This window comes from Kryptolebias marmoratus, linkage group LG19, assembly GCF_001649575.2.
Source record: "Kryptolebias marmoratus isolate JLee-2015 linkage group LG19, ASM164957v2, whole genome shotgun sequence".
Lineage (NCBI taxonomy): Eukaryota > Metazoa > Chordata > Actinopteri > Cyprinodontiformes > Rivulidae > Kryptolebias > Kryptolebias marmoratus.
In genome coordinates this window covers 20040596-20068169 of record NC_051448.1, presented here as the reverse complement: position 1 = coordinate 20068169, position 27574 = coordinate 20040596, and the positions used below count along the sequence as shown (strand labels likewise).

At 43.5% G+C, this 27574-nt stretch overlaps 2 protein-coding genes across 2 annotated transcripts; one reads left to right on the top strand and one right to left on the bottom strand.

Moving 5' to 3' along the window:
• Positions 1 to 422: 422 nt before the first annotated feature.
• paqr8 (progestin and adipoQ receptor family member VIII) lies at positions 423 to 4445 on the bottom strand. Its single transcript, XM_017432384.3, has 2 exons — positions 4288 to 4445; positions 423 to 1666 (listed from the first exon to the last, which is right to left on the bottom strand). The coding sequence occupies exon 2, from the start codon at positions 1642 to 1644 to the stop codon at positions 580 to 582; it is 1065 nt and encodes a 354-aa protein (XP_017287873.1). The 5' UTR covers positions 1645 to 1666; positions 4288 to 4445; the 3' UTR covers positions 423 to 579.
• Positions 4446 to 7347: 2902 nt separating this feature from the next.
• Positions 7348 to 17478, top strand: mcm3 (minichromosome maintenance complex component 3). Its single transcript, XM_017432372.3, has 17 exons — positions 7348 to 7549; positions 8765 to 8877; positions 9449 to 9657; positions 9741 to 9871; positions 9957 to 10195; positions 10297 to 10405; positions 10496 to 10649; positions 10734 to 10865; positions 10940 to 11148; positions 14550 to 14724; positions 14823 to 14949; positions 15035 to 15185; positions 15269 to 15409; positions 15494 to 15606; positions 15683 to 15756; positions 16808 to 16904; positions 17016 to 17478. The coding sequence occupies exons 1-17, from the start codon at positions 7475 to 7477 to the stop codon at positions 17212 to 17214; spliced, it is 2448 nt and encodes an 815-aa protein (XP_017287861.1). The 5' UTR covers positions 7348 to 7474; the 3' UTR covers positions 17215 to 17478.
• The last annotated feature ends 10096 nt before the right edge of the window (positions 17479 to 27574 follow it).

Here is a 27574-nt window from a genome sequence, read left to right as displayed (position 1 = left end):
TCTTTGCATCTAGTTGTGTGTTTGGTTTAGATAGTAAACTAAATCAAACACAAATAAAGCGTGTTTTTTGCTCTGTGCCTTTATGTTATCCTGTCATCTTTTCCAGCCTTCAGACTTCCTAAGAACTTGAACTGTTTGGATCAATATTCCAACCTGCACGCTGTCCACATGAACTGCTTTTTTTTTTTGATAGGTCATTTAGGAGATGTTTATTAACGTTTGAAGAAACTGGAACCGGAATAATGATTTTAGGTTTAGCTTCAGCACTCTCCCCAGAACAGCCTGTGAACTCATTAACCGACCGGGTGATTTCACTGTGAAGGACTTAGCTGAGCTTTGCAAACAATGGTGTCCATTGAGCCAAGTGTTTCTTCTTTCGTTCAAACCATTTGGCATTTCAGATTAAATTCTACTAAACCAGAAACTGTTTTAGCATGTTTTATTGTTCAAATGTTTTAAAAAAACCACATTGTTTCACAGAAATACCAGTGGTTATTAATTATTTAAAACAGTTATTTATTAGAATTGTACCTATTTTTTTAAACCAAATCCCAGTTTTTACTCACTCACACACAATCATCAATTGTTTTTCTCTTCTTTACGCTGCAGTTTCTTGTTCATGTGCCTCATTGAGATCAGCGCTGTCAGGACGCAGCACAGAAGCAGTGCTGGGAAGGACACGCAGGCCCACCACAGCTGCCTCTCACCGAACACCTCCACCACCGTGTCCCGCCGCCTGGCGTAGTCCTGGAACAGAGCCTCCAGCTGGAACAGGGTGCACAGGGACAGAAAGACGTGGAAGACCTGGTGGCCCTGGCCCACGAAGTCACAGCAGCCTGGGAAGAAGCGCTCAGGGACGGGGCAGGAGAAGAAGAAGGCGGCAAACAAGAAAGAGGCGATCTGCAGGGCGTGGAAGGTCTCCTGCGTCCATGGGGCGATGAGCAGGCGGTGGGCGACGGGGCTGATATCCAGCACGTAGGCCAAGCTGGTGGGGATCAGCTGGCAGATCTTCCGCTGCAGCGGGTACGGCCGCTCGTACCTGGACTTGGCAAAGCAGCAGCCGGCGCAGGAGAGCCACCCAAAGAAGGCTGCTCCGGGAAGGAAGAGCGGCCCGACGCGGTCTCTCCACACCGGCTCGGACGTGTAGAAGTAGTGGCCGAGCGAGCAGCCGTACTGGTACACGGCCACGCCCACATAGTCCATGAAGAAGAAGAAGTAGTGCGCCCGCTCGGAGTGGGACTGCAGGAGGTGAGCAGCCACGCTCAGGCTCAGGTATGTGAGAGCGGACGCCATGAAGAGGCCGAGAGGAAGAGAGGTTGCGTCCAAAGTGTACCCCAGGGCGCCCGCGTTGGCCCACCAGCGGAGCAGCAGCACCACAGCCGCCAGCAAGTGAGTCCACACGTTCAGGGATTCGTTGTGCCACTGGAAGAGGCTGAGGAAGTAGAGGCGCCAGTCCTGCTGGACGGGACGGTAGCCCGACAAGATGTAGGGCTCCTGGAACAGTGCGGGGACCTGGGAGGCGGGCACGGTGGGGCAGGGTGACAGCAGACAGGAGGGGACGAGGTCTGACAGGCGAGGGAGTCGATCCAGGTGCTTGAAGCTCAGCGTCAAGGTGCTGAGTCGCTGCAGAATCTCACCCAGCATGACTTCTGGTGGACAGAAAACCCTGAGGAGGAGAGAAAGTTAATGCAGGACTTCAGGTTAAAGAACAAGAAGAAGGTGCAGAGATTTCAGCGCATTTTGGAAAGTCTGTTATCTGCTAAATAAGTGGCAGGATTTACTCAATATTTTCCCCAAAGTAACCATGTCCTGCAAAACTGACTGTGATACTAAGCTTACAATAATGTTTGCATGAGCCTCTATGGAGTTTTATCAGTTCAGACAAACTATTATTATCAATACGATCAGAGCAGACCCACTTCCAAAACTGGTCCCTGCTGCCTTAAAACGCACAAACGCTATTATTTAATCCTTTATATCACATTATCGCTGTTTTTACATCAGAAATGTTCTGTTATTCCTGCCTGAACTGACTCCAGACTGCACTGGATGTGTTTCAGCTGCTGCTGTAACCGTGGGACCGTGTGAGCATGTGTGAATTTGGATGACCCTAAACACACAGAAGAATACAATAATACCAAGCATATGCTGTGGACTTTACGCTGCAGGAAAACTTTGCTCACAGATCCAACCAGGCTATGTTCACACTGCAGCCAGCTGCCCAGATGCCCATATCTGTCTGTGGATACATATCTGATGTTCCTCAGTCTGAACAGTCACCTAACATTACGTCCCTGAATGAAGTAGGGGTATGTGGATCGATGCAAACACTGATGTTATCAACACCATCGTCCTGCAGTTTAAAGCTCAGAACTCCACACACCTTCAGCTACAGACCAGGAAGCCAGCTGCTTTGTCTTTTTTCAAGCCTTTTCAGATTTGCCGTGTCCCGGATGACTGAGGATCTTCACCAACACATGACACCAACGCTGGTGTCTGATTGTATTGATTTTAGTACGTTTCCGGAGTTCTTTCTACATCCGAGTCGGCAGGAAGATCAGATGTAAACAAACAGGCAGGTAATAGTTCTGTTGGCTCTGACTGAACTACAACGTCAGAACGGATACACTCACGCTAACGGGCAGCATCCATTTTTACTTCTGTAAACACAGCAGGCTGCGCGTGACGTCACATCTTCTTCTGTCCATGCGGGTCGCCTCGGACCGTTTCACACTGGAGTCTGATGACGATGCGTTTAAATGAGAACGTGAACGACCACGCAGAAAAACCTGAATAAAACCTGCGGCGTGAACGTAGCCTTAGAGTCCTGGTTTTGCCGGATTTACTGAACTCAGTCATATCAAAACATTTGGAGAGTTGAAGCACATGCAGTATTAATAAAATTTTCATTCATTCTGTAAGTATGTATTTGGACACGCATATCCTTTGACATCCATAAGGGGTGCTGCAGCACCCTGCAGACCCCTGCTTCCCACAGCGGAGGTGTTTCACCAGAACTCTGTGGTCTCAGTTGTGCTCAGACTAACTGTTAGCTCCTCGGTTCTGTCAGACTTAAAACTGTATTCGAGGTCGTTCAAACAGATATCTGCAACAGGTGAGAATGGTCAGAATGTCCCTTTAGGAGTCCATTTCAACTCTCAAACACTGTAGCTGCAGTTTTCTTTTCATATTTGGAATTTCTCTGTAATCTTCACGATGTTTGTCTGCGTTTACACAAATTTGAGGACATTCCTTAGTGGTGTTCACAAGGGATGGAGAAGCAGGTTTGTAGACAAACATGTAACTGTGACAGGTACAGAAAGGAATTTAAAGCTCAGAGCTCAGGTCATTTAACTCGGCCGACAGGGTGTGATGGGCTAACTGAACCGAGACTTGGGATCAATATGAAATGAAGCCCCGCTGCGTCCGCCCTGAACCCACGTGAACGATGACGAGTGAAGCCTCGCTCCAGATGGAGACCCGGCTCTGGGTCACCTGGAGGTCTGCCTCAGTAAATTTAATCCCAGAGAGGCAGGAGTTCATCAGAAACAAGCAGGGGTGGGAAACAAGGAAAGAAACATCCAAGAAACAAAAACAAATCTCCTAACTTTTTGACTTTTTTCCACCCCTTTTGTCAAGTTTTCTTCTGAAAACTTGAAAACTGAGTGAATAATTGAATAAAATTAAACAAACCAGAGCAACACTAAACAGCCAGCTGATGCCACTGGTAAGGTACAACAGAGCATAAACGAGTCAAACTGAGGTTTGTCTGCAGCGCAGAACTAAATACAAACTCTAAAAAAACCTTTTATATTTGTCTTAAGTTTTTATATTTTCCCAGCATCCTAAATTTCATGTCAACAAGGCAGGAAAAATTATATAAAAAGACTGAATTACACACACACACACACACATATATATATACTCAGATAAATATACATACATATATGCATACACACACACTCTCACACTCATATATAAATATATGCATATATAAATAAATAAGTGTGTCCATTCTAACAGTTGCACAGCTACATTCCCACCAACTAAAAAAATTATTGGAAGATTAATATAGTTGTGTTGTTCCAACAGTTTAGAAACCGATTTAATCCAATTTAAACATTGTATAACTGTAAACTCATTAATCGTCCCAGACTTTTGATCAACAGGGGGAGCTGCTGAGCATTTGATGCCTCGCGAAATGAAGCATTTTTCAACACATTTGGCTGGAAAGCTTCACAAAGCTTCATCTGACCCTCACTGCTTACAGGGTGTGAGACACCTTACCTGTTGCTCCTGTCAGATTTCTCCTTTCTGTAAGAAGAAGGGAACGCTCTCTCCTCCAACCCGAGCCGCGCAGGTCCAAGTGACTACATGTTGGAGTGAAGGGACGTCTGATTGGGAGGCAGCCGGCAGAAACTCAGCTGATCCGGCCGGAGGGCTGGAAGTGTTGGGCGGAGTCGAAATGACCAGAAACGCTCAGAAGTGCTATTTAGACATTCAAATATTACATATACTGTAAATATATTTTTTAAAATACAAACACTGTGATTATGTTTGCTGTTTCTCTTCTAATGGTCCAAAACGTTAAAATTTTTGCCTAAAATTCCCGCCGGCACACATTAGAGGTCTGAAGGTGTTGGAGTTTGGCATGTCTGAGTCTTCACGTTTGTCTCCATCTACTGGCCAACACAGAGTACTGCACCCTCAGTTTGAAGGCGACTGAAAAGTGCTTTGAAGCTAATATAAATAAAAAGAAAGTCAAAAAAGGTGCTTGTTTTCAGAGTCTCTCATTTAAAAAAATTACATTAATTTAAAATAGTAATAAAAAATTGAAAAAATTACTAGGGTCTCCTTAACTATTTCCGTAATCACTCTGAAGTGTGACGTATTGAACGCTAACAACGCAGGAAATAGCAAATACAGACAGTGTGGGGGTGAAATGGTTGTAATTAATTGTGTAAATTAACCCAAAACTCCAACAGCTGAGATATTCTTCAGCTTCAAGAAGGACAAGAATGTTTGATGGATGTTGTTAGTTTAGCACCTGGTGAAAATTACAACCCAAAGTCTGGAGACTGACTGTGGAGTTAATGTTTTGAAGAGGACCACCTGAAATATAAACCTTTAATAGAAGAACCACCGCCTATCGGACCGGCACCGGCCACCTCTAGCTGTCCGAATGGGAAACTCCTTGAAGACTGTGTGACATCACTGTAAAGCTCGGGGGTTTCTCCTGTGAAAGGTGGGACTTCAGTTCCTGACACCATCACTCCAGACCAAAAAAAAACAACAAAACAAAACATGTTTTCAAACTGGTACTTTTGTTAACAAAACGTTCTTCTTTGTCTGCTTCCAATTTCCCTGATAAACACTGAGACAATAACCACCACAGTGTCCTACAGCGGTCTGCCACCAGCGTGGAGGTACCTCCGCCAACACAATCACCCCACTTTGGGATTTTGACACAAAAACTCTAAAATCAATCATTAACGTTTCAAATCAGAGAAATGGACCACTGGAGTGTTTTATGAAAGTGTTTAACTAAAAGAAAAACATAAAAACTCCTTTTTTAAATATTTTATTTCATTTCACCTTTAAAGTGCAGCTCTGCGTCTCATAGAAACACTGGATTTTGCTAGGCAAAATTTATGGCAGCCATCTTGTGAGGAGCTTTGTGTATCACTCTGTGCTGTTTGAAAGTCAAAGCCACACGCTGTTAACGCCTTGTACATACTATATGCTGTGTCATCAGTCCAAAAACACATAGAAATAGCCTTATTTTGCCTAAATAAACATATATCACGCATTATGTGAAATTGGAAAACATGAATTTTCCGTAATGAGCCCAGTGAAACATTACCAGGGGCAAAACCTGACGCATAACTGTGCTGTAACAATTATAAGCAGACCAGAACATAACTGTACTTTAAGTAAATAAGTGCTTTACATGTCTGCTTCGTCTAACCAGAGCCCTGCTACCAGTGTCTGGAGTTAATGTCACTTAAACATTTTTACTATAAAATAATTACAATTTTATTACAATTTTCAAATTGATTTTTAACTGCTGATATTTTACTGTTTTGCAAGTTAATAAACATTTAATCCAAACTGCTGCATCAGTTAAATGGTTTGTGCGTAGCAGAGCCAGCTTCCATGGTTTTCTGTCACTTCTCATGCAGGTCCTTTCTGCTGATCTCAGTCTGGTTTCTTGTTTTGGTTTGGGAAACTGAAACTGACAACATAAAAACTGATAACTACATGACCCTTTGGGGTCTGGCTGTGGTGACTGTGATCAGTAGTGACTGCAGGCAGTACAAAGTAGACATCTAGCCTCGATGTAAACTTGTTTTAACCAGCTTGTGATCTACAGACAGACTGGATTACACAACATATCCCATGTTTTTAGAAGTGCTGGTTCTGATAATTAGAACAGTTAATTGGAAAACACTTGACTACTTCAGTGAGTTGAGTAATTTATTCTAATATTGATATTTATTTTATTTAGGTGAAAATTGTTGGTCCCACTTCATTTTAAAGGTCCTCCTTATAACTGATTTATAAATGTTTTATAAATAGGTTATTTGTGAGGTGTTTTTTTAACACATTATTAAGCATTATCAATCAGTTATAAAACACTGTTCAGACATTGAAACAGGATTCTTGTTTGGCAAGCGCATGTGTTTTTATTCATTTGTGTTATTGTAATTTATTGCTAACTGTTCGGCTTACTTTTAAAACTAAATAACTATTTGCCAAAACTAACATTGTATCTACAAATGATCACAGTGCTTACATGCAGGTAACTTATTGACAAATGTTTGATGTTTAAAATCTAAAATAATATGTGCAATCTGACGTGATATCAGAAGATGTCACACTCAGAAGTGTTGAGAATGACTCTCAGCTACGACCACTCCAAACTTTAGCTCAATATCTGTATAATTAGCTGAGTTATAGCCATTTCTGTGTTTGCTAAAGTCTATTAGCTGTGGCGTCCATATTAAAATGTATTGACTCCAGTGATAAATCAGTAGTAGATATACATCTAATAATTACTTCCTGGGAGTTTTATCAGTTGTTCATAAGATATTTTGCTGACACGATGACCAAACAAACACTCAGAGTGAACTTTTCTCGATAACACGTGTTTTTGTCTCCATCTAGTGGTCGAAATTAAAAACGCGTCTTTTCCTTCTTCCTTTCGTCACTTGAAGCCCGCCCCTTTCTGCAGTTTTCGCGCCCATTCGACAGGAGGGCGGAGCCACGTGTCACGTGAGCCTCCTCTGCTTTTACCCGCCGAGTATGCAAAAGAGCGCGTGCAGCGTCGACCAATGGGACGTCACGCCGCCCCTGCGCCCGGCACGCAGTGGCGCGAAAACCCTTCAGTTGGCGAAGCGGCTGGACGGCGACAGGCAGACGCAGCGGACCAGTGAAACTCTGAGGTTTCAGGGAAAATAATTCATTCGACATCATGGCGACCGACGTGGTTGACGACCGGGAGATGAGAGAGGCCCAGAGGGACTATCTGGACTTCCTGGACGATGATGTAAGTTTCATATTTGACCGGTTTGAAGATGGACAGCATGTGGACAGAGAGCTGCTCTTCGTTTGTCCTGTCGGAGACAAAGGGAGCAGTTTAACAAACATCTGTACTTCCTGTTGCCTCGTAGTGGCTAAATGAAGCTTTTCTTCTTTTCACTGAAGCTCATTTCTATAAAGATCTCATTCCTCGAAGCTTTACAGCCTTAAAGTTAAAATATATTTATAACTCTGTGAACACAGGCCTGTGGGGCGACACCTGGTGGCCAACAGTAGAAAGAGCATCTCAACGTCCAACCGGAAGTAACCTGCTTCATCCTGGAGTTTAACATATTTAACTTTTCTGTCCTCCAGCTGCTTTAAACCTTTATTTATGTGGGAGAAAGAATAAAACTATAGTTATTTGATGAATAAACGTGTTTAAATGGCATGATTGTAACTTCTTGACATTTGTAAATATAGATAAAAAAAATGTCTGACAACACCATACCAGTTTGGAATTACACTGCAGCTTCCTGCCTCCATGACTTTATTCATAATCGTTATGTTTCCTGACAGTTCATATTTTTAACTTAGGTACATTTAATGTTTTTCTAAAGGTATTTTTCTTGGGGGATAAGTGTTTATAAACTGATAATCAAATGAAGCACGTGAGGTTATTTGATTTTATTTTTATGTAGGAAGAGGATTTCTCCAAAATTCATGCAGTATACCATTTTTAATCATTACTGATGCTCATTTTTTCAGAAATATTTACCTAGATATTTATTTTATACACACATATGGATACATGAGTGTGTATATAAATACTCACTCACACATCACCACTTAAAATGTCCATGATTGGTTGAAATCAGTACACCGTATACCCACTCAGCACAACGTCCTCGCTTGCTGGTTTGTTATATTTTGCCCAAAACTCGCCATGAATCCCTCCAATGATTCACTTCCTTATATACCTTTGACTCGGGGACCAGAGCAGTCGCTTGTTTTCGGTGCTTCCGAAGCTTCAGACGTCATCGGTTACGTTTCACGCTCCGACACGGAGCTCCTTAAACGGCTTCAGCCTCAAACGGGCCATCGCCTCTGTTACCAGGGCAGACCTGAGGATTATGTTCTTTTCCTCCAAATTTGCTGCTAAACGGTGTGTTTAAACATGAAGCAGAGCTTTACCTTCATATCCTTTTTTTTTTTTTTTTTTTTTTTCATGTCCGACCCACAGCAGGACCAGGGCATCTACCAGAGCAAAGTCCGGGACATGATCAGCGAGAATAAGTCCAGACTTATCGTCAACATCAACGACCTGAGGAGACGCAACGAGGCCCGGGCTGCAAAGTAAGACCCACACCACTCTTTCTGGTATTCACACATACCTCGTTAGGACCAGCAGTCCTTTTAGGGACCAAAGCCAGGTCCTGATATGGTGGAACGCCATGTGTCCCTGACAGGACTTCCACAGTAGTGTGTTTATCCAAACCCTCATTGACTCACATTGTATCTAAGCTCAGAATTATCTCGTTGAAACTGACAACGAAGGGTCTTTTTAACGGTCATTTCTCCAAATCACTGTAGGTGGTAACCAGTCAACAATGATTTAATGATGGCATGATTGGAAGAAAGACAGACACAAGGAGAAAAGGAAAAAAAACAACAGCTCAGGGAGTGAGGGACACAAGTGTGTGGTTACCATGGTGACCCTAATGAGCCTGTTGAGATCATTACGTTACAAATTATTATTATTATTGGGGAAGAAAGCTGATGGTAGAATTTCAGGCCGTAGCTGCAAAACTTTATAGTTAGGAAACCTTGCACTACAAAGTGACTGGGTTGCCCCCCCCCACACACACACACACACACAGTGACACATCTATAACTCGCTCCACGGTCCGGCTGTTTGCTTCCCCAGGTTGATGAACAACGCGTTCGAGGAGCTGTTGGCGTTCCAGCGGGCGCTGAAGGACCTGGTGGCCTCGGTGGACGGCACCTACGCCAAGCAGCACGAGGAGTTCTTCGTCGGCCTGGAGGGCAGCTTCGGCTCCAAGCATGTCTCCCCGCGGACCCTGACCTCCCGGCTGCTGGGCAGCATGGTGTGTGTGGAGGGCATCGTCACCAAATGTCAGTCCCGCCGCTGCGTCTCTTGTTTTCTACCGCGAAGTGTCCGGTTTGGGTTGCTAAAAGTTGGGCGTGGCGTTCTGCAGGTTCCCTTGTGCGTCCCAAGGTGGTGCGCAGCGTCCACTACTGTCCAGCCACAAAGAAAACGATGGAGAGGAAGTACACAGACCTGACCTCCCTGGATGCCTTCCCCTCCAGTGCCATTTACCCCACTAAGGTACGCAACCGTGATCCTGTGTTCGTCACACAGCAGAATTAAACGTTAATTAAAAAACGGAACGAGCTAATTATTAACCCGACAGGACGAGGAGAACAACCCCCTGGAGACGGAATTTGGCCTGTCCATCTACAAGGACCACCAGACCATCACGGTGCAGGAGATGCCAGAGAAGGCCCCCGCCGGCCAGCTGCCTCGCTCCGTGGACATCATCCTGGACAACGACCTGGTGGACCTGGTCAAACCAGGAGACCGGGTGCAGGTCGTCGGGACGTACCGCTGTCTGCCCGGAAAGAAGGGAGGCTTCACCTCGGGCACGTTCAGGTGGGACGCCGAGTTACTGAAACTCCTTTGAGTTGGAGCGGGGACGAGCGCTCTCGCAGCCGTGCTCGCCTTTTTAAACGCGTTCGTTCGTTTCCTCGCAGGACCATCATGATTGCGAGCCACGTCAAGCAAATGAGCAAGGAGGTGTCGCCCGTGTTCTCTGCCGACGACGTGGCCAAAATCAGGAACTTCTGTCAGAGCCGCTCCATCGTACGTCTCGGTTCCTCCCGGCTCCTCGCAGTTCTGCCAACGGTCCTGCGTCGACCAGCGAGGACGCTAAATTCATGTCTTTTTTCTCAGAATGTGTTCAACCAGCTGTCTCGCTCGCTGGCGCCCAGCATCCACGGGCACGACTACATCAAGAAGGCCATCCTGTGCATGCTGCTGGGCGGTGTGGAGAAGGTGCTGGAGAACGGCACGCGCCTCCGAGGAGACATCAACATCCTGCTCATCGGTACCGCCGCCTTTTTCTGATATCACCGCTGAGTTTTTTCGGGTTTATACGCGAGGCTCACGTCGGACGCTCGCTCTCTTTCAGGCGACCCGTCCGTGGCCAAGTCCCAGCTGCTGCGCTACGTGCTGCACACAGCGCCCAGGGCCATCCCCACCACGGGGCGGGGCTCGTCCGGCGTCGGTCTGACTGCCGCCGTCACCACTGACCAAGAGACCGGTACCTTCCGCTTCCTTTTCTTCTTATTAACTGTTACACATTCGAAAGTTAATAAATGAATCTTTCTTTATTAGGTGAGCGCCGTCTGGAGGCGGGTGCCATGGTGCTGGCCGACCGGGGTGTGGTGTGCATCGACGAGTTCGACAAGATGTCCGACATGGACCGCACGGCCATCCACGAGGTGATGGAGCAGGGGCGCGTCACCATCGCCAAGGCTGGGATCCACGCCCGGCTGAACGCCCGCTGCTCCGTGCTGGCTGCGGCCAACCCCGTCTACGGCAGGGTGAGAGAGACATGTCCCCCCCCACCCCCCCGCTAACCTAATCTGGGCGACCCGTAATGCAGATTACCACCACAGAAGACCGACTCGTCCACTACTTGTCCCCAATTTCACAGACGTGTACTTTATTGTCGGCTAAATGTTTAAAAGGGTTTAAATTTAACCTTTGAAAATATAGAAACATGACTTTAAAAAAGTTGTTTTTAAAAAGCAAAAACTCTAATTATTGTTTGAGCTTTATACATGAGAACACATAGGAAAGAAACAAGTTCGTTTAATTATTTTAATCCAATTCAGATCCAATTAAAATCAGTTCAGTTTCTGTTGCAACACATCTACATATATGACATTGAAATGCAAATTCTTAAAGGTTATCTATCTAAAAAAAAAAGCCATCAGATTGTGTCAAATCTTCACATCATCGCAGTGTCTCACTTCTGAGCAGCACGAAGGTGACATGGAAAGGGAAAAACTCCTTTTTAAGAGGAAGAAACCTCCAGCAGAACCAGAACCAGAACCAGGCTCAGGGCGAGCGGCCATCTGCTTGGACTGGCTGAGGTTTGAGAGGACGGGAAAGAGACACAACCAAACACAGAATGACTGGTCCAGGTGGAGTTTCTATAGGAAGAAAGACAAAGAAAATCATGTTAATGATAGAAATATTTACAAATACAAACACGGAGATTAGAGCAAGTAGAGACAGCAGCAGAGTGAGGAAATGTGGTCAGTTTGTCCTCCAGCAGTCTGAGACTATAGCAGCAGAACTAAGGGAGAGCTCAGGAAACCCAAGCCAACCCTAACTATAGGATTGATCAAACAGGAAAGTCTTAATCCTCGTATAAAAAGCAGACAGGGTGTCAGCCTCACAGACAGAAACTGGAAGTTGGTTCCACAAGAGAGGAGCTGAGAACTGAAAGCTCTGCCTCCTGTTCTACTTTTAGAAACTCCAGGAACCACAAGTAAACCTGCAGTCTGAGAGCAAAGTGCTCTGTTAGGAAAATATGGCTCAATAATAATTGACATCCTGATCATAAAATAACAGCAAGGTTGTTTACATTAGAACTGGAGGCCATATTAATGCCACCCAGAAGGAAATGAAAGGCTGCAGAGTTTGTTCCTAAAAGGCTCGGGTCCAAAAACCACAACCTCTGTCCTTTCTGCGTTTACGAGCAGAAAATTAGGATCCATCCAAGTTTTTACAGAATGCTTATAATCTAAGTAACTGATTGGATTCATCAGGTGTCCTGGATGAATAACTTATTTAATAACTTTTCTGAATGGAAGCGTAGAAAGTAAAGAGTATCGGTTTGAGCACTGAACCCTGAGGAACTCCATGACTAACTCTGGTGTTTGAAGGAAGCTCTTTATTAACATTCACAAACTGAAACCTTCCAGATATAAATGTGAAATACAGCATTTCTGAGCAGTTCCTGTAATCAAACATTCGGGTCTCTAACAGAATCCTGCTGAACAACAGCTCAGAGTGAAATGATTACCGGTCCGAGTAGCTTCATATTTACAAAGTAAGAATAACCTTAAGTTGAAGTTTCCCCAACTGGCTGCCAACATTCCCTGATCCAACTTGTTCCGTGACAGTTTGAACCGAACGGATGAATCGGAGCCACTTCACTGTCATCTGTTTAGATTTTTTTTGTTCTTGTTTGTCCCTCCTTAACGACCGGTGTTTGTTTCGTCTCCTCCTCGACTATTAATACCTTACCGATCAGTCACAGCTTCCACATCTCTAAATGTTTACAGAGAGAGAATCTGTTTTTAGATGCATCCCAAATGTGGAAGAGTCTTCAGCCCGGTCCCGATACTCGCCTCCACCCTACGCCCCTGTGTGAAGTGTGTCCTCAGTCGAAGTGCACAGAAGGGTTCGTGTGCGCAGGTTACAAGCAGGCAGACATTGGAGAATTGGAACAGTACATGTTACGTCTTCGACTTGCACCTCTGCATCATAACTGTGACATCCAACATGGCCGACCGGTCTCTGTTTTGGTATTTTAAGAAGGTGCCAGTACAGTTTTAAAAGTACAGTTTAGGTATTTTTGCTTTCTGAAGTCATTGCAGGAGATATTTGGCTGTTCACATGTGTTTTGTTCTGACTTGTTGAACATGGAGCAAAGTTTGATAGTATTCACACCTGTACAGCAGAGTGAAACAAGAATTATTTCAATACTTTACATTTGAACACTGCTTTTTTCGAGACAGACGCAGCTTGCTCTGTCACCACTGTCATATTTCTGCCGTTTAATTCAAAACATAACATGCAGCGATGAATTGTGGGTAAATACTTCGCTGAAGTCCACCTGGATGCAGGCTTAGCCGAAGGGCGGATGTCATATACAAAGGGGGCGGGGCTAAAGAGCACTTAAGAGAATTGGGACACACTACGCACTCAGACCCTTCAGCATGAAGGACACGAGGGAGGAACGAGGGTGGGAGTGCGAGGATTGGGACTGAACCTATATCACTTTCCAAAGGTCAGAAATCTATGTTAGCGTTAATCTGTGCTGCTGGGGTCGTTGCTGTGCGGCACTGTTTGTCCCAGTGGAGTTGCCGTAGATGCTGCAGTCCGTTTCCACATCTTTTCACGTCACAAGAATATGAGTTGAACTTCTTAAGACTTTTGATTTGTGTATACATTTACAGAGGTAAACAGGATGCTAATCATGTTAGCTTTTCTATTATTGTTACGTTAGCATCTGTGCTAACTGTTGGTCAGCAGCGTGTGAATATCAGGGGTTTTTGTGCACTCATCGTTAGTTGTACCACCTGTATGCTCCCAACCTGTTCATCCTCTGTATGTTCTTAATCCGTTAAATAAACATTTAACGGTGGCGCTGTAGCGAACTGCGTCAGGCAACGATCGAGCTAATTCATTCACTCACTTCTCAACTCAGATGAAACAAAACATTTTATGATAGACGTCGGCAAAAGAGCCGAGCAGGAGCTGGCACTTTGGACTGCTTTGCTCAGGTGTTATCCAGGAAGGAATAGCCTAAAAATTTCCAGCCAATCAGAGCGATTCCTCAGCTTCAGCCTGGTGTGAGAACAGGAAGTTAAACACAGGACTTTCTATTGCTGACTATTTAAGCATTGTATTAATTTAGACCCATTCTGATGATCCTTCTTTGACAATAAATTGGTAACCAGTAGACCGATTTTAAAAAGTTGCAATTTCTAGCAGACTGCTGGTGTCAGATTGTCAGCAGGTGGCAGCCTTTGATCTTTTTTAGTTGCGTCAAACTGTCTAATAATAAGCAAACCATGACCAGGTATCATCGAGCAGCCCCCCCCCGTGATGTCACCATGACCTCGTTTCACCAGTTCCCGTCAGTCCTGCACCTCTGACCTTGTTTTCAGCGTAGAACCGACACGCTTTATGTCCTCCTCTGCAGTACAACCAGTATAAAACCCCCATGGAGAACATCGGCCTGCAGGACTCCCTGCTGTCCCGTTTCGACCTCCTCTTCATCATGCTGGACCAGATGGACCCTGAGCAGGACCGTGAGATCTCGGACCACGTGCTGCGGATGCACCGCTACCGTGACCCCCGCGAGCAGGAGGGAGCAGGTACCGAGAGCCGTCCGAGGCGCGTCTGATCGTTCTGCGGCGTGAAAAAAAAAAACCCCGTCTCACCGGGGTTTTTTTTCTTCGTCTCTGACCTGCAGCCATGGCTTTGGGCGGCACGGTGGACGTCCTGGCCACAGACGACCCCGACATGCTGGGAGAGGAGCACGAGGAGCTGCAGATTTACGAGAAACACAACAACCTTCTGCACGGCAGCAAGAAGAAGAAGTAAGACGCAGACGCCTGTTGGCTGAGTCCTTAGGTAAAGTAGAGACAGGCGAGTTCAACGTGTCTGCGTCGCTTTTTCTTCCAGGGACAAGATTGTAAGTAAGGAGTTCATGAGGAAGTACATCCACATCGCCAAGGCCATCACCCCTGTGCTGACGGAGGAGGCGGCCAATCACATCGCAGAGGAGTACTCCAGGCTGAGGAGCCAGGAGCAGCTGGGAGCCGACCTCGCCAGGGTGAGCGGAGCTTCAGACACGACGAAGTTTAAAAACACAAAATGTATTCTGACCCCCCGTCGCTCGTCCCCCTGTCCGCTCAGACCTCCCCGGTGACGGCCCGTACCCTGGAGACCCTGATCCGCCTGTCCACGGCGCACGCCAAGGCCCGCATGAGCAAAGCTGTGGAGCTGGAGGACACGGAGGTGGCCGTGGAGCTCGTCCAGTTCGCCTACTTCAAAAAGGTTTGCTCGTTCGGCGCAGTCGTCCCCCAACGCCACGAAAGGCGGCAGCTCCTCAGTGACGCGATTGTTGTCGTCCTCCTTCAGGTTCTGGAGAAGGAGAAGAAGCGCTCGAGGCAGGACCGCGACTCCGGGTCAGAGGAGGACAGCGACAACGACGAGGCGCCGCCCAGGCAGGCTTCGCAGAGAGCTCGCAAAAGGTGAGGCCGCGCCAACGCCGGCAGGTTTTCTAACGGCCCGACTGTCGCCTGTAACGCTTTCTGCCGTGTCCTGCAGGGGGCGACGTGGCTCTCAGGACAGCGAGCCCTACAGCCCGTACGACTTCACAGACAAACAGGAAGTGCCTGAGAGTAAGTGTCTGATCGTCCTGCAGCACACACCTTTGACCCTCTTACCTTCAAACTATAATCTTGAACACATGAAAAAAAGAAAAAAATACATCGTATTGTAAAATATATCTAAATTGACCCTCATTTGGATCGAATCTGACCCTGTTTTTTTTAGACGTGATATGTAAATTTATCCAGATATAAACATGAAAGATCTTTTCCCAACACGTGCTTTGTTGACTTAAGAACAAACAACTGATTTAAGGAAAAAAAATCAAAATTAAAGCCAATATTCATCAGCATCATTTTAGTTCATTCTTACTAAGTCATTTTCTGATAATCCATCAAATCAGAATTCTTCGCTGACAGAGTTGGTGTCGCTCGGCGCCTCTCACGTTTAAGATTTTGCTCGATCTGTTCGTGCTCAGAGTAAATGTTGCTGCCGACTCTCAGCTGCTACCAAACCAAGTTTCAGCTCAGTATCTGTAAAACTCCCCAGGCTGTAGCTACTTTAGTGCTGGTTAGGGTTGATCAGCTGCGACGGCCATCTTGGATCGGGTCGACACCAACAGTTAGTCTGCTGTAGGTGAACATCCCGCGGTGACTTTCAGTGAGTTTCTTTAAAAAAAAAAAAAAAAATCCGTCCAGCGGTTCATGAGATATTTTGCTAACAGACAAGTAAACACGCAGACTAAATGTCAGACTTTTTTATTTTAAATAAAATCAGAAACAACAGACTCCATGTTGGTGGACTAAAGTCTCACTCTGGTGGAGGCCCGTAGCGGTCCTGACGTGCAAATCGGTCGTCCGACCTGGGTATAGGGGCGAAAGACTAATCGAACCATCTAGTAGCTGGTTCCCTCCGAATTTTGTCGGGGTCGTCTCACTCTTTAACTCTTTAATGACTGAAACGAGGTAAAACATCTACCGCAGCATGGGACTGTAGGTGTTTTTTCTGTTTTTCCAACATATTTAAAGTAAGTTGTAGTTCCCCGCAGGTGTAACCTCTATAGTCCCGTCTGCTGTTGGTTTAGGGTTAGCGGCGGCTTCTTATCACCTGTGTGTGTTGCAGTTCAGGCTGGCACCCCAAAACCAGCCAGACCACAGCGCGACGAGGAGCCCATGGACGCCACATCACAGGCCGAAGACGCCGAGCTCTCGGCCGAGAGGTGGGCGTCTTATCTCCTTCCATCGGCGCCGCTTTCAGTTTGAGCACACGCAGTGATCGCACGTCGTCCCGTTTTTTACATTTTTTTTTTAAATTTGTTTTCTCCCGCCAGGCTGAAAGAATTCAAGTCGTCGCTGTTCGCCGTCTTCCAGTCGGCTCACGCGCAGTCTGTGAACATGGCGAAGCTGATGGACGGCGTCAACAGGGAGCGCGAGAGCCAGTTCACGACGGCGGAGGCGCGCGGCGCCCTGGCTCGCATGCAGGACGACAACCAGGTCATGGTGGCCGACGACATCATCTTCCTCATCTGAGGGGAGGAGGGCGAAGAGGATTGCTTTATCTAAATGAAATGAAAAGCCTGGAAAGGAGTGGGTGGCATGAAAACGTGACATAAAGGAAGTTTAGGGTTTTACATGGATACAGATCTTTGTGTTTGTGAGATGGATTTATGAAACCGTTGATGGAAGTTTATACCACAATAATGTCGTCTCCTCTGCTTTTCTTTCTCACCATTTTGTACATAGTTAAGTTTTGCAATTATTAACTGCAGCTGGTTATTAAAAAAATAAAATCTACCTGAGTTGATTGGATTCTTGATTTGTTGGAGCCGTAGCTTGGTGTCTTCCACCGTATGAGGTGTCTTAGAAAAGACTCCAGTTATTAAATATTGATTTATTTATTTTTTTAGACAAATAAACCACTTTTTTTAAAGGGAAGCGTCTCTTCCAGCCAGGTGGGGTCCTGGGGGGGCAGTGGACCCTTAGTAAGCTGATAGTAATTCCCACATCGGAGTTCATGGATCCAAATCTGACGAAGGTTTTTATCTTTCGGAAAGCCAAAAAAATGAAACTCCAGTGGTATTTTCAGGCCGATTCAAACAATTATTTCCAACAAACTGAACCATATTGTACCGGTATTCATCCACTCACTGATGAATGGCTGAATGCTGTGAACCTCAGCAGCTCTGAGGACCTCACACATCAGGGGGGGTCAGGGAAAAAGCCAAAAACAATCGAAGGGTTTCTTCAATATTTGGTATTTTTTTTAAAATAGCATATGTTTTTTAAAATTTTTACAGCATGTTTTCTGATTTTCTTTCAGAACACTTTTCAGTTCAGCTTTAAGCTGAACATAATAATGGCTTCAACGACCCCTGAAGGTCGTGGGGATCACGTTCCTTGAGCAGATGGTCCAAAAACTTTCCTGTTTTTATCATTTAAACCCTAAATTTACTCCCAAACGCAGGTTTTGTGTGGTAGGTGCTGTGGTTTTCTCTGGTATGAATGGGGTAAATGCAGCAGTAATCTAGTTTAAGGTACCGAGCTCAAATGTGGTGTGGTAGTAGCTGAGAGTTAATCCCAACTCATACTTTGGCTGCTAACAGATGAGGCAAGATCATTGCTAAAACTGTAAAGAAAACAAAGTAGGCCTATATAGAAGGGGATTCTCTGCCTCCGACATCACACTTTTATTTATTTGTTCCCGAGGAGGTTGTGTTTTCAGGAGCGTCTGTCTGTCTCTCTGTGGACAAGATTACTCAAAAAGTTATGAACACATTTTCAGGAAACATCAAACATGGTGCAAGGAACAAGTGATTAGATGTTGGTGGTGATCCGGTCAAAGTTCAAGATTAAAGTTCAAGGTCACAGATCAGCCTGTGCTCTAACTCTGCAGCTGTATAACAGGAATGTTAAACTCCACAGCTGGACACCTCATGGGTCAAGGGTGATCACCATTGATTTCAAGGTGATGGGACCAAAGGTCAAGGTCCCAGATGACCTTCTGCTCTAACTATGCAACCATGTAACGGAGGAAAATTAAGCTGCACAGATGGGCACCTTATTGGTCCAGGGTGATCACTATTGATTTCAAGGTCATGGGGTCAAAGGTCAACATTATAGTTGACCTAGTGCTCTTACTCTGCAGCAGTGTAATGCAGGACTGTCAAACTGCACAGCTGGACACATCATGGGTCAAAGATGATGCCTGTTGATTTCAAGGTTCATGAGATCGAAGGTCAAGGTCACAGGTAACCCCTTTGTTAAAAACTTCTCTCTCCTCCTACATGTGACCCTTTTGTTTCCTCCACCAAGGAAGTTCTGTTCTCAGTTGTTTGTCTGTCTGTTAGCATAGATCAGGTAAAAACCAAAGAACAGATTTAGATTAACTTTTCAGGAAATGTTGGGGTTGTCCCAAAAAAATAACAGATCCAGATCATGAACCGGATCACACTATTTTTTTTTTAATCACGCTGTGGCCTTGGAGGATGTCTGGGCTCTCTGAGCGCTTCTTGTTTATTTATTTCTTGAGGAAGATACTTAACACCCCCCCCCCCCCCGTTGATTTTAATCATGTGAGAGAAAAACAAAAGTATGGCCTTGAAGCGCAGAAAAATGCATTGTGGGATTTAGTAATGTAGTGATTTATGGATTTATAAGGATTTATAGTTTAAGCTAGTGTTTCATTTCAGAGAACTGTGAAATGTATCTGGCATGAATGTGACCAAACAGGATTCCTAAAATCAATAAATGGAACTGTCCACTGGAAAAAAGACGAATGTATCTGATTTATGTTTCAAAGATAATCATCTGTTTTTAGGTTTAGAATCGGAGCTGGAATGTTTACTATAACTCTAACAAAACGCACGTCCTGATGCGGTTAGGTCGGCCGCTTTTCTTTTGTCGTTGTTGTCTGCAGCAGCAAATTCGGATGGAAAGAAATGCCATCAGTAATGCTGACTTGAGACGTCTTTGAGATTTCCCCAGCAGCACTGCCTTTGGGTGAGACGTCTTCCTGCCTCGACACCTCGGTTTCCAAGAAGCGTCTGAACCCCCGCCAAATCCGGACATCGCTTTGTGTGAGAGCCAGACTTCTCAGAGTTCACGCACCTGCATGCTGGCTGGGAAATCACTACTTCTTCTTCTTCTTCTTCTTCTTCTTCTTCTTCTTCTTCTTTTTATGATGTTTTCTTTTAATACATTTGGCAGTCACTCATGTAGCCAGTAAACTTTACCCTCAGTGACATTTCTGGTGGTTGCAGCAACCATTGCACCTGGTTTGTAGGTGAACAGTGAGACTTTCAGAGCATGAACCTGGCTTTGATCGAGCTGAACACAAGAGTTGCTCAAGTCTACACGGTATACATTGAGGACGACTGGCAGGAAGCCATTAAAGTAGTTAATTCGACCTTTACATGTAATAGTTTTAGCATACACAGTATAACCCCATAACCCCTCTCTTACTGAATAAGACGGATTGCCAGTCCTCTCCTTCGTGCAATAAGTGCAGAAGAGTGTTTGGAACCGATTGCCACTGTTTCCGGCAGCGCAAACTGATCAGGAGGTTCTGGGGTGCAAACTCTAAAGAGCTGAGTGGCGTGTTTCGCGTTGAGATCGACGGGGACCTGGGACCGTTCCTCCTTGGCCTCCTTTCAAAGTCAGTCACTCTGACTCAGGCGCACTTCGAGCTTTGTGACAGACAGTGGTGGACGGAGTACTCAACTATAGTACTTGAGTAAAAGTATTGATACTCATGGTCAAATCTTACTCAACTACAAGTCAAAGTTGCTCGGTCAAAAATGTACTCACTTTTGAAAATACTTAAGTATTCAAAAGTACATGCATTCAAAAGTACTTAAGTATTCAAAAACTACAAATGAAATTTTCTAATATCAGGATGTTGCTGTATAATTTTTCAGAGTAATTTTGCAGAACCTTGTAACTTTCAGAAACCACCTGATGTATTGATAAGAAACACTCTGCTGCAACTTCTACATCACCTGTAAAGAACTTTAGCATAAAAATGCCACAAAAAAATAAGGATTTTTTAAGTGAAAACACACCAAACCAGAGAGTCTTGATTCTCCTCACACTTTCACTATGGAATAGAGGTTTAAGGTTGAATGTATTACCAAGAAGTAACAACGACAAGTACAATATTTGATTTTGAAATGTAGTGGAGTGAAAGTTAAAAGTTCCCTCCCAAAAAAATACTCAAGTAAAGTAAAGATTCTCAAAAAAAATGTACTTAAGTACAGTAATCAAGTAAATGTACTCCGTTATGGTCCACCACTGGTGACATATTTCTGTTATCAGCTAGGAAATGCATTCTGATAAACTAGATCAAGGAGAAGCCACCGACGTTACACCGTGGTGTAGAGAATTATTTAGGGTCCGTAGGGTTCGTAGGGGTAATGAGAGATGATTTATCGGTATGTGGTCCCCAGTGCTCAGCTGTTTACCTCAACTTGTGATGAGGGGACAGGGTCTAACAAAGTGGTCAAACTCCTCTCTCTGTATCACTGTGCCTTTTATTCTCACCATATCCTTGCTGTTAGGCGTTAAATCTGTATGTCGATGTCTGGCGACCTTTATGACAGAAAGCAACGCTTTAGAGCGTTGGAGATAAGGCAGGACGTGATCGTGTGATATAATGCAGCGGCAGCCTCTTTTTGTTTTTTTCCCTCCACTCGTGCAATGTGATGTGACAACATGATGTGCAATTCTATGTTCTTCGGTTTGTTTGTGTACGAAACTAATCTCGAGATTAAACTGCCCATTCATCAGATTAAAGTGCTCGTTCATCAGATCTCAAATGTTGATCATCCCAGGGAACCCTTTATCACACGATAAGGAGGAAACTGCATTTTCTCTTTAAGGTTTTATTACAAACAAATAAAGCTAAATTAACAAAATAGAATCGGTAATAAGCATTTAGATTAACACAAAATAAAATTAACACTAGGAGTTTATGGAATGTTTTTGAGGAAGAACCATTAGGTAACTACTTTAAAAGAGGATGTATTTATCAAGATGAAACACAGCAACAAGTAAATAGTGATTATTAATTTCTCTGAAACAGAAGAAATCTTTGAACTGAATGTTTGGATTTTAGGATTAATGTTTTCTATTTCTTGTCAGGTTAGTTTGAGGAAACATCAGACTGGAAATAGATGTTTTCTTTTATCAATATGCTTCAGTTAAAATGAAAATAGCCCGACCCAAAATGGCTTCTTCTTTTATTTTTCTAATCACACAGAGTTAAAAGTGCTTCACTGGATCAGAAGCTCTGGAGGGTCAGTTGTCACTTTGTCTTTAAGGAACTCAGAGGCTGCTCAGGTCTCGACAGGACCACGGCAAGGAGGCAGGTGAAGGCCCAGAGCCAGTTGAGGGTGAGAGGTCAGCGTTCTGTCCAAGGTCACCTGAGGAGTGATGATGTTTGCAGCTGATGCAGCGGGAGTCAGGAGTCAGGAGTCAGGCAACGCGCAAAATAGAGCAATTCTTTCTTAACAGCATGAGAAGTTCCGTCTCAACTTAAGATTCTCTTTATAGTTTTCTTTTACTTTAATCTGCTGGACTTAAAAACACTGAGCAAAAATGTTTCTTTAATTCAGGTTACAAAACCAAAACAAAGACAAACGAGGGGAAGAATCTTTACACGTCGAACACAAAACAAACTCCAAAAACGAACTGAATTGCAGTCACCCACCAAGGTTTTCTCTTCTGTTTGTTATGACGAAGGTTTGATGACAACTGGAACATTTAGATTGCTGCTGCCAGAAAGACCTTTGGGCTGCAGAAAGATTTTATCTCGCTCCGTCCGGAGATTCTTTCACTCACAACTGAGTACAAAGTTTGCTAAAACCCTCAAATAATTTCTCATATTGAATAACTGCTCGCAAATAACGATCAGCAATCGTTTTTCATGTTTTCAAAAGCTCCGTAATCAAATGAACGTATCTATTTTCAGCAATGAATCATGTTTCCAGCAATGAATCATGTTTTCCTGCACGAGCCTTAGGAAGGCATGTAAACAATCTGTGAATAATTGATTTGAGGTCCACGAGTGTATACACGTGACCCAAAACAACCAAGATGAACTCAGGTCAGAAAGATCTTTTCAGAGAACAGTTGGTGAAAGACGACAGTAGGTCAGAGGTCATGGGAAAAGGGTGATCCTTCGTGCTACAAATAGGAGGCCTTGAGCTCGACACACCTCTGGTACAAGTCACTGTAACAAAAATTACAGGCAGCAGCTTCCACTTTTTCACTTTAGCTATGACAAAGTGCAGCTTTAGTTTCCCTTTTTTAAAACAGGATGATATAAGCTCCTCTCCGTGCTCCTTGAGACTACAACACTGGTTGATATATATGTGACTTTTACTTTTCATCATGTAAAATAAAATTGTACTATTGAAATTCTTTGTGTACCTAAATAACCTTCAAATTTCTTTTCATTTGGAGCGACTCCTGTCTCAGCGAGGATTAATAAATTCACAGGTTGTACTTGAATGCACCATGAGCTCTTCGTGTGTTGCCATAAAATGTTGTGTAGAAGCACAATAAATGTTGTTGGTTTTTTTTAGCACAGATGGCAAGACACCAGGAATAAATGAAGCCAGACTCTAACGCTTCACTCCACTCTTCTCTTTAATTACAGGTTTATAATGTAAACAAACTACAAGTTAAAAGAAGCTATTTAGGCAGCTGCTGGTATGTAAATGGACTGTACTTATATAGCACCTTTCTAGCTAATCAGGCCACTCAAAGCGCTTTACAACACAATCTGTGCCTTCATTTACCCATCATACAGCTCTCTGCTACATCTCTACAAAGCTAACCTGAATAAATCATTCTAAAGAGTCTAATCGGTACTTTAAACTCTATTTATGCACCAATGGGGCACATCGGAGGCAATGAGGGGTTCAGTGTCTTGCCCAGGGACACTTTGACATGTGATTCCTGGCATAGGACACCGGCTCTAACCACTGAGCCACATGGAGCTCTGTACCTCCAGGGCGGTTCGACTTTCAGCAGGTGTCAAACTGACCATTTTCTCTCTCTGTGATGGGACAAAGTCTCTGATGCTGGAGAAACAAAACCGCATCATAAACTCTATTTAGCAGAATTCAAAACCAGAGTTAGTGAAAGCAGAATTCAAAGCCCATCAGAAGCGACATGTACCTGAGGTGAACCGGGTCTTTTCCACCGTCACTGTGATGGTCCACAACGAGATGGTCCACGGGAGTCCTCCCTGGAGTCTCCTCCCTCATCATGTCGTCCTCCTTTCCCAGAAACAACACTGATAAAACGTTCAGTATCTGTTCTCCTGACCTTTACTATGAGCCAGGATCTGGCTGTGGCGCCGCTCAACCAGCCAAAGGTCCGGTCCAGTGTCTCCAAAAGTTTATAATTTCACTGTAGATTGCAGACATGGTCTGATTTCATCAAATGAACAAATTCAGCTACAGCCCAGGTTGATGATCTATTCTTAATGAAATTAATCCATCTAAAAAACGCCTTTCACCACCTTTTTTTATGTCCGTTCCACTGCTGGACTTGGTCTTCCTTTTTTAAAGATAATCCCGTTCTCTGCAAAAGATCTGCTTGAAAAAGGAGACGCTAACAAGCTCACTACATTATTCATCTCCGGCATACCAGCTTTGGACACAAAGAACTCACAGTAATCTGAGACGGCCTGCAGGCCTTCATGAAGGCTTAGCACAAGTTGTTTTGGTCCCACCCACTCTACATCAGATTGTGATTGGTTCATTTTCCTGTCAGTTATTAAACAAAGTCATTCTGCGAAGCTTTTGACTCAGCTAGGCCTTCTGTCCTGGGGGCATGGCTCACAACCTCAGCTTGGAAAAACAGAGTTTAATTCTGACAGGACTGATGAGCTAACGGCTAGTCAGATTACGTCTGACTAGCAAAGAGCTGGTCCTGTTCGACACAAACTCTGTTTCTCCAAAATTATGTCTTTCAAAGAGGTATCTACACCAGGTAAGATAACCACTGTTCATGACTTTTCCACTTCAAGTTGGCCAGAATATGCCTTTAAGAAGGAGCCTTTTTGCTTGAGTCTGCTTTAATAAAACACAGGTATTTCAGTCTCTTCGTAGATCCACATAAATGTTACACACAGGTACTTTAAAGCAGCTACAGAAACAGAACAGTAAATCCTTACGTTGCTAAAAAAAGACCCCAATGGCCCGAGGCAGGGCTTGAGCCAACTCAGTCTAACCCTTGACATTCTCATATTAACATAAAGCTTGAAATAAATGAACGAATACCACAATTTTATTAATGACTCTTTAAGATAGTTAAAACAAGTCTATTTCGCTGTTCTGCCATTTTACAAAAGATGACTTAAACAAGCCTAAATACTTTTTGTTAAGTTTTTATTGGTCAAAGCTTGTAGTGACATAGATGAACGATGTTCAAAACAACCAAAGACTAAATAATGCATTTTTAGGAATTAGTTGATGTCTGCATTAATTGTGAGAAGTGTCGGTTCACAGGCACTATGTTAATTAGCTCAAAAAAATACTATTGTAGTTTGACCAAGCATGGCATCTATGGTAAAGATATATATAAAAAAAACCAAACAGCCTTTAAAGGGTCTTTTAATACATCTACCTGGAAGAATATTCATACAAAGTATTCAGCAGTTTACAAAATACAACAACTGTTGTCAACAAATGTCTGCAAATCCTACGCAGATGATGTGATCTTGTATATAATCAGCATAGGCAGCACATTGTGTTCATGTTTCAATTTGACTTGTGGCTGGAAAAAAAATATTGTCCACCTGTGACTTACTGAAGGCTAATAGTAATGCTATAATTTAAGAACATGTACAAGTAAACCTAATTTAAGAAGTAAAAGCTTAAAAAAATTATGAAAGACCCTAAATTTACAAGAGAAATTGTATTTTCTGCAATAAAATAAAATAAAATACACAGTGAATGCTGAATGATTGCTGAAATTCGCTGAAAAAGATGAAACTGGGTTGAAATAAGCAGAAACCTAGCTAAAAGGAGCAAAATGTTAGCTAAAAGCCAAAAGGAGCAAAACTTAAGGTAAAACCTAACAATGGGCTAGCAATAGGCTAGCTACAAGCTAAAACTAGCAAAGCAAAAGTTAAAAGTACTAAAAGTAGCTAAATGCTAGCTAAAAGTAGCAGAAGGATAGGTAAAAGAAGTAAATGTTGCAAAATGCTAGCTTAGAGTTGTAAGATGCTAGCTAAAAGTAGTCAAAGGCTAGCTAAGAATCACAATTATAGCTGAACATAGAGTAGCAAAGAGCTAGCTAAAAGTAGCAAAGCACATGATAAAAGCTAAACGTAGCAAAAGGCTAGCTACAAGCTAAATGTACCAATAGGTTAGTTAAATATACCAAACTAGTGTAACGAAAGTTAAAAGAAGTAACAGTAGCAAAATTCTAGCTAAACATAGCAGAACAGTAGTTACAATAAGTAAATGTAGCAAAAGGCTAGCTAAAAATAACAAAAAGCTAGCCAAAAGTAGCAAAACGCTTGCTAGAAATAGCTGAATGATAGTTAAAAGTAGTAAAAGTAGCAAAAAGTTAGCTAAAAGTTGCAAAGGCTAGCTCAAAGCCAAAAGTAGTATAAAATTACAAAAATAGAGCAAGTATGCTGAAGGAGATTTTAAAGAAAGCAATGTTTAGAAGGAACTGAAGAGATCTCATTGTATTTTTATAGGTAAAATATTTTAAAATTAAGTTAAATGTTTTTCAAAATCATAAAGTTACTGAAACCTAAAGTCATAGCACCCATGTCTCCAATGAACAGCTAAAATAGCACAAAGTATTCAGAAGTAGTGAGATAGAAAAAAAACTGACGGGAAAATAAAAAAACAACAGTGTGAAAGCTGAATTAGCATTTACTTTATTTTTAGATAAACAGAAATGAACAGTGTGTGAAACCAGTTGCGCCTGAGCTTTGTGTATTGTAGAAACGATGAGTAACATTTAATCAACCAGTTTGTAATAACGATTGAAAACAAGCTTCTCCTCCAGCGTCCACAGACCTCAAATCTGGACCAAAGCTGAACGCAAATTTTAAGTTAAAAGCTGCCTTTATTCACCAGAACAGTCCAGAGGAGCAAACAATGGAAGCACCACTTTGTCTCGTTTTTCCAGTCTCAACCTAAAAGTTGGTTTTTATCTGACTCTGTTGTTTGTGGGACATCTGGGGCTACCAGACGACAGGTACGCCTCGAACTGAGCGAAACCTCGTCTCTCTTTTTGGTCCAGAAGTGCTGCGCTCCGGTTCGTTGGGTCCTTACTCATACGTCGCTCGAGACGACAAGATGTTATCACTCTGTTTGCCTTTGGAGTTCTGTTGTCAGCATTTCCTTGACCTACATTGTTTAGACTGTTTGCAGTGTGTAGGTGTTGTTACCGGCGTAATGTTGCAAATGAGTCATGTAATTAAAAAAAAAAAAAAGACTTGTCAGGATGATAAATAACTTTTTTATTAACTAACTATTTAATCAGTTTTAAGACGTGGGCGTTCTCCTGCAGGCCTGTTTCCAGCTGAGATTTCTGGAGAAAACCGTATTCATTTTTATTTATTAATTTTTTTGGCTTAAAGCAGAAAAACCTGCAGTCTGGTTTAGAAACCAATCGAACACTTTCAGCTTGAGTTGCGACTTTCACTATGAAATGTTTCCCTTTTGCTCTTTTATTTTGCTGAAAAATCGTTTCCTATCAAAGTAGGAGGAAGTGAACTACAAACAACTCACACACACACACACACACACACAAAAAAAAAAAGTTAGTAGGTGACAAAAGCATGTTCACACTTTTGGACAGGTTCATGGAGGTGTCAGCTTTGAAACCTCGTTCACGGCGAGAGGGGTGGGTGGGA

What these genes read in the sequence shown, in the direction of transcription:
- paqr8 (XM_017432384.3), bottom strand. Translation starts at nt 1,644, where the DNA reads ATGCTGGGTGAGATTCTGCAGCGACTCAGCACCTTGACGCTGAGCTTC.
- mcm3 (XM_017432372.3), top strand. Translation starts at nt 7,475, where the DNA reads ATGGCGACCGACGTGGTTGACGACCGGGAGATGAGAGAGGCCCAGAGG. An exon ending in AACGAGGCCCGGGCTGCAAA is followed by an intron (nt 8,878 to 9,448) that starts GTAAGACCCACA and finishes TTGCTTCCCCAG; the next exon opens with GTTGATGAACAACGCGTTCG. An exon ending in TTCACCTCGGGCACGTTCAG is followed by an intron (nt 10,196 to 10,296) that starts GTGGGACGCCGA and finishes GTTTCCTCGCAG; the next exon opens with GACCATCATGATTGCGAGCC.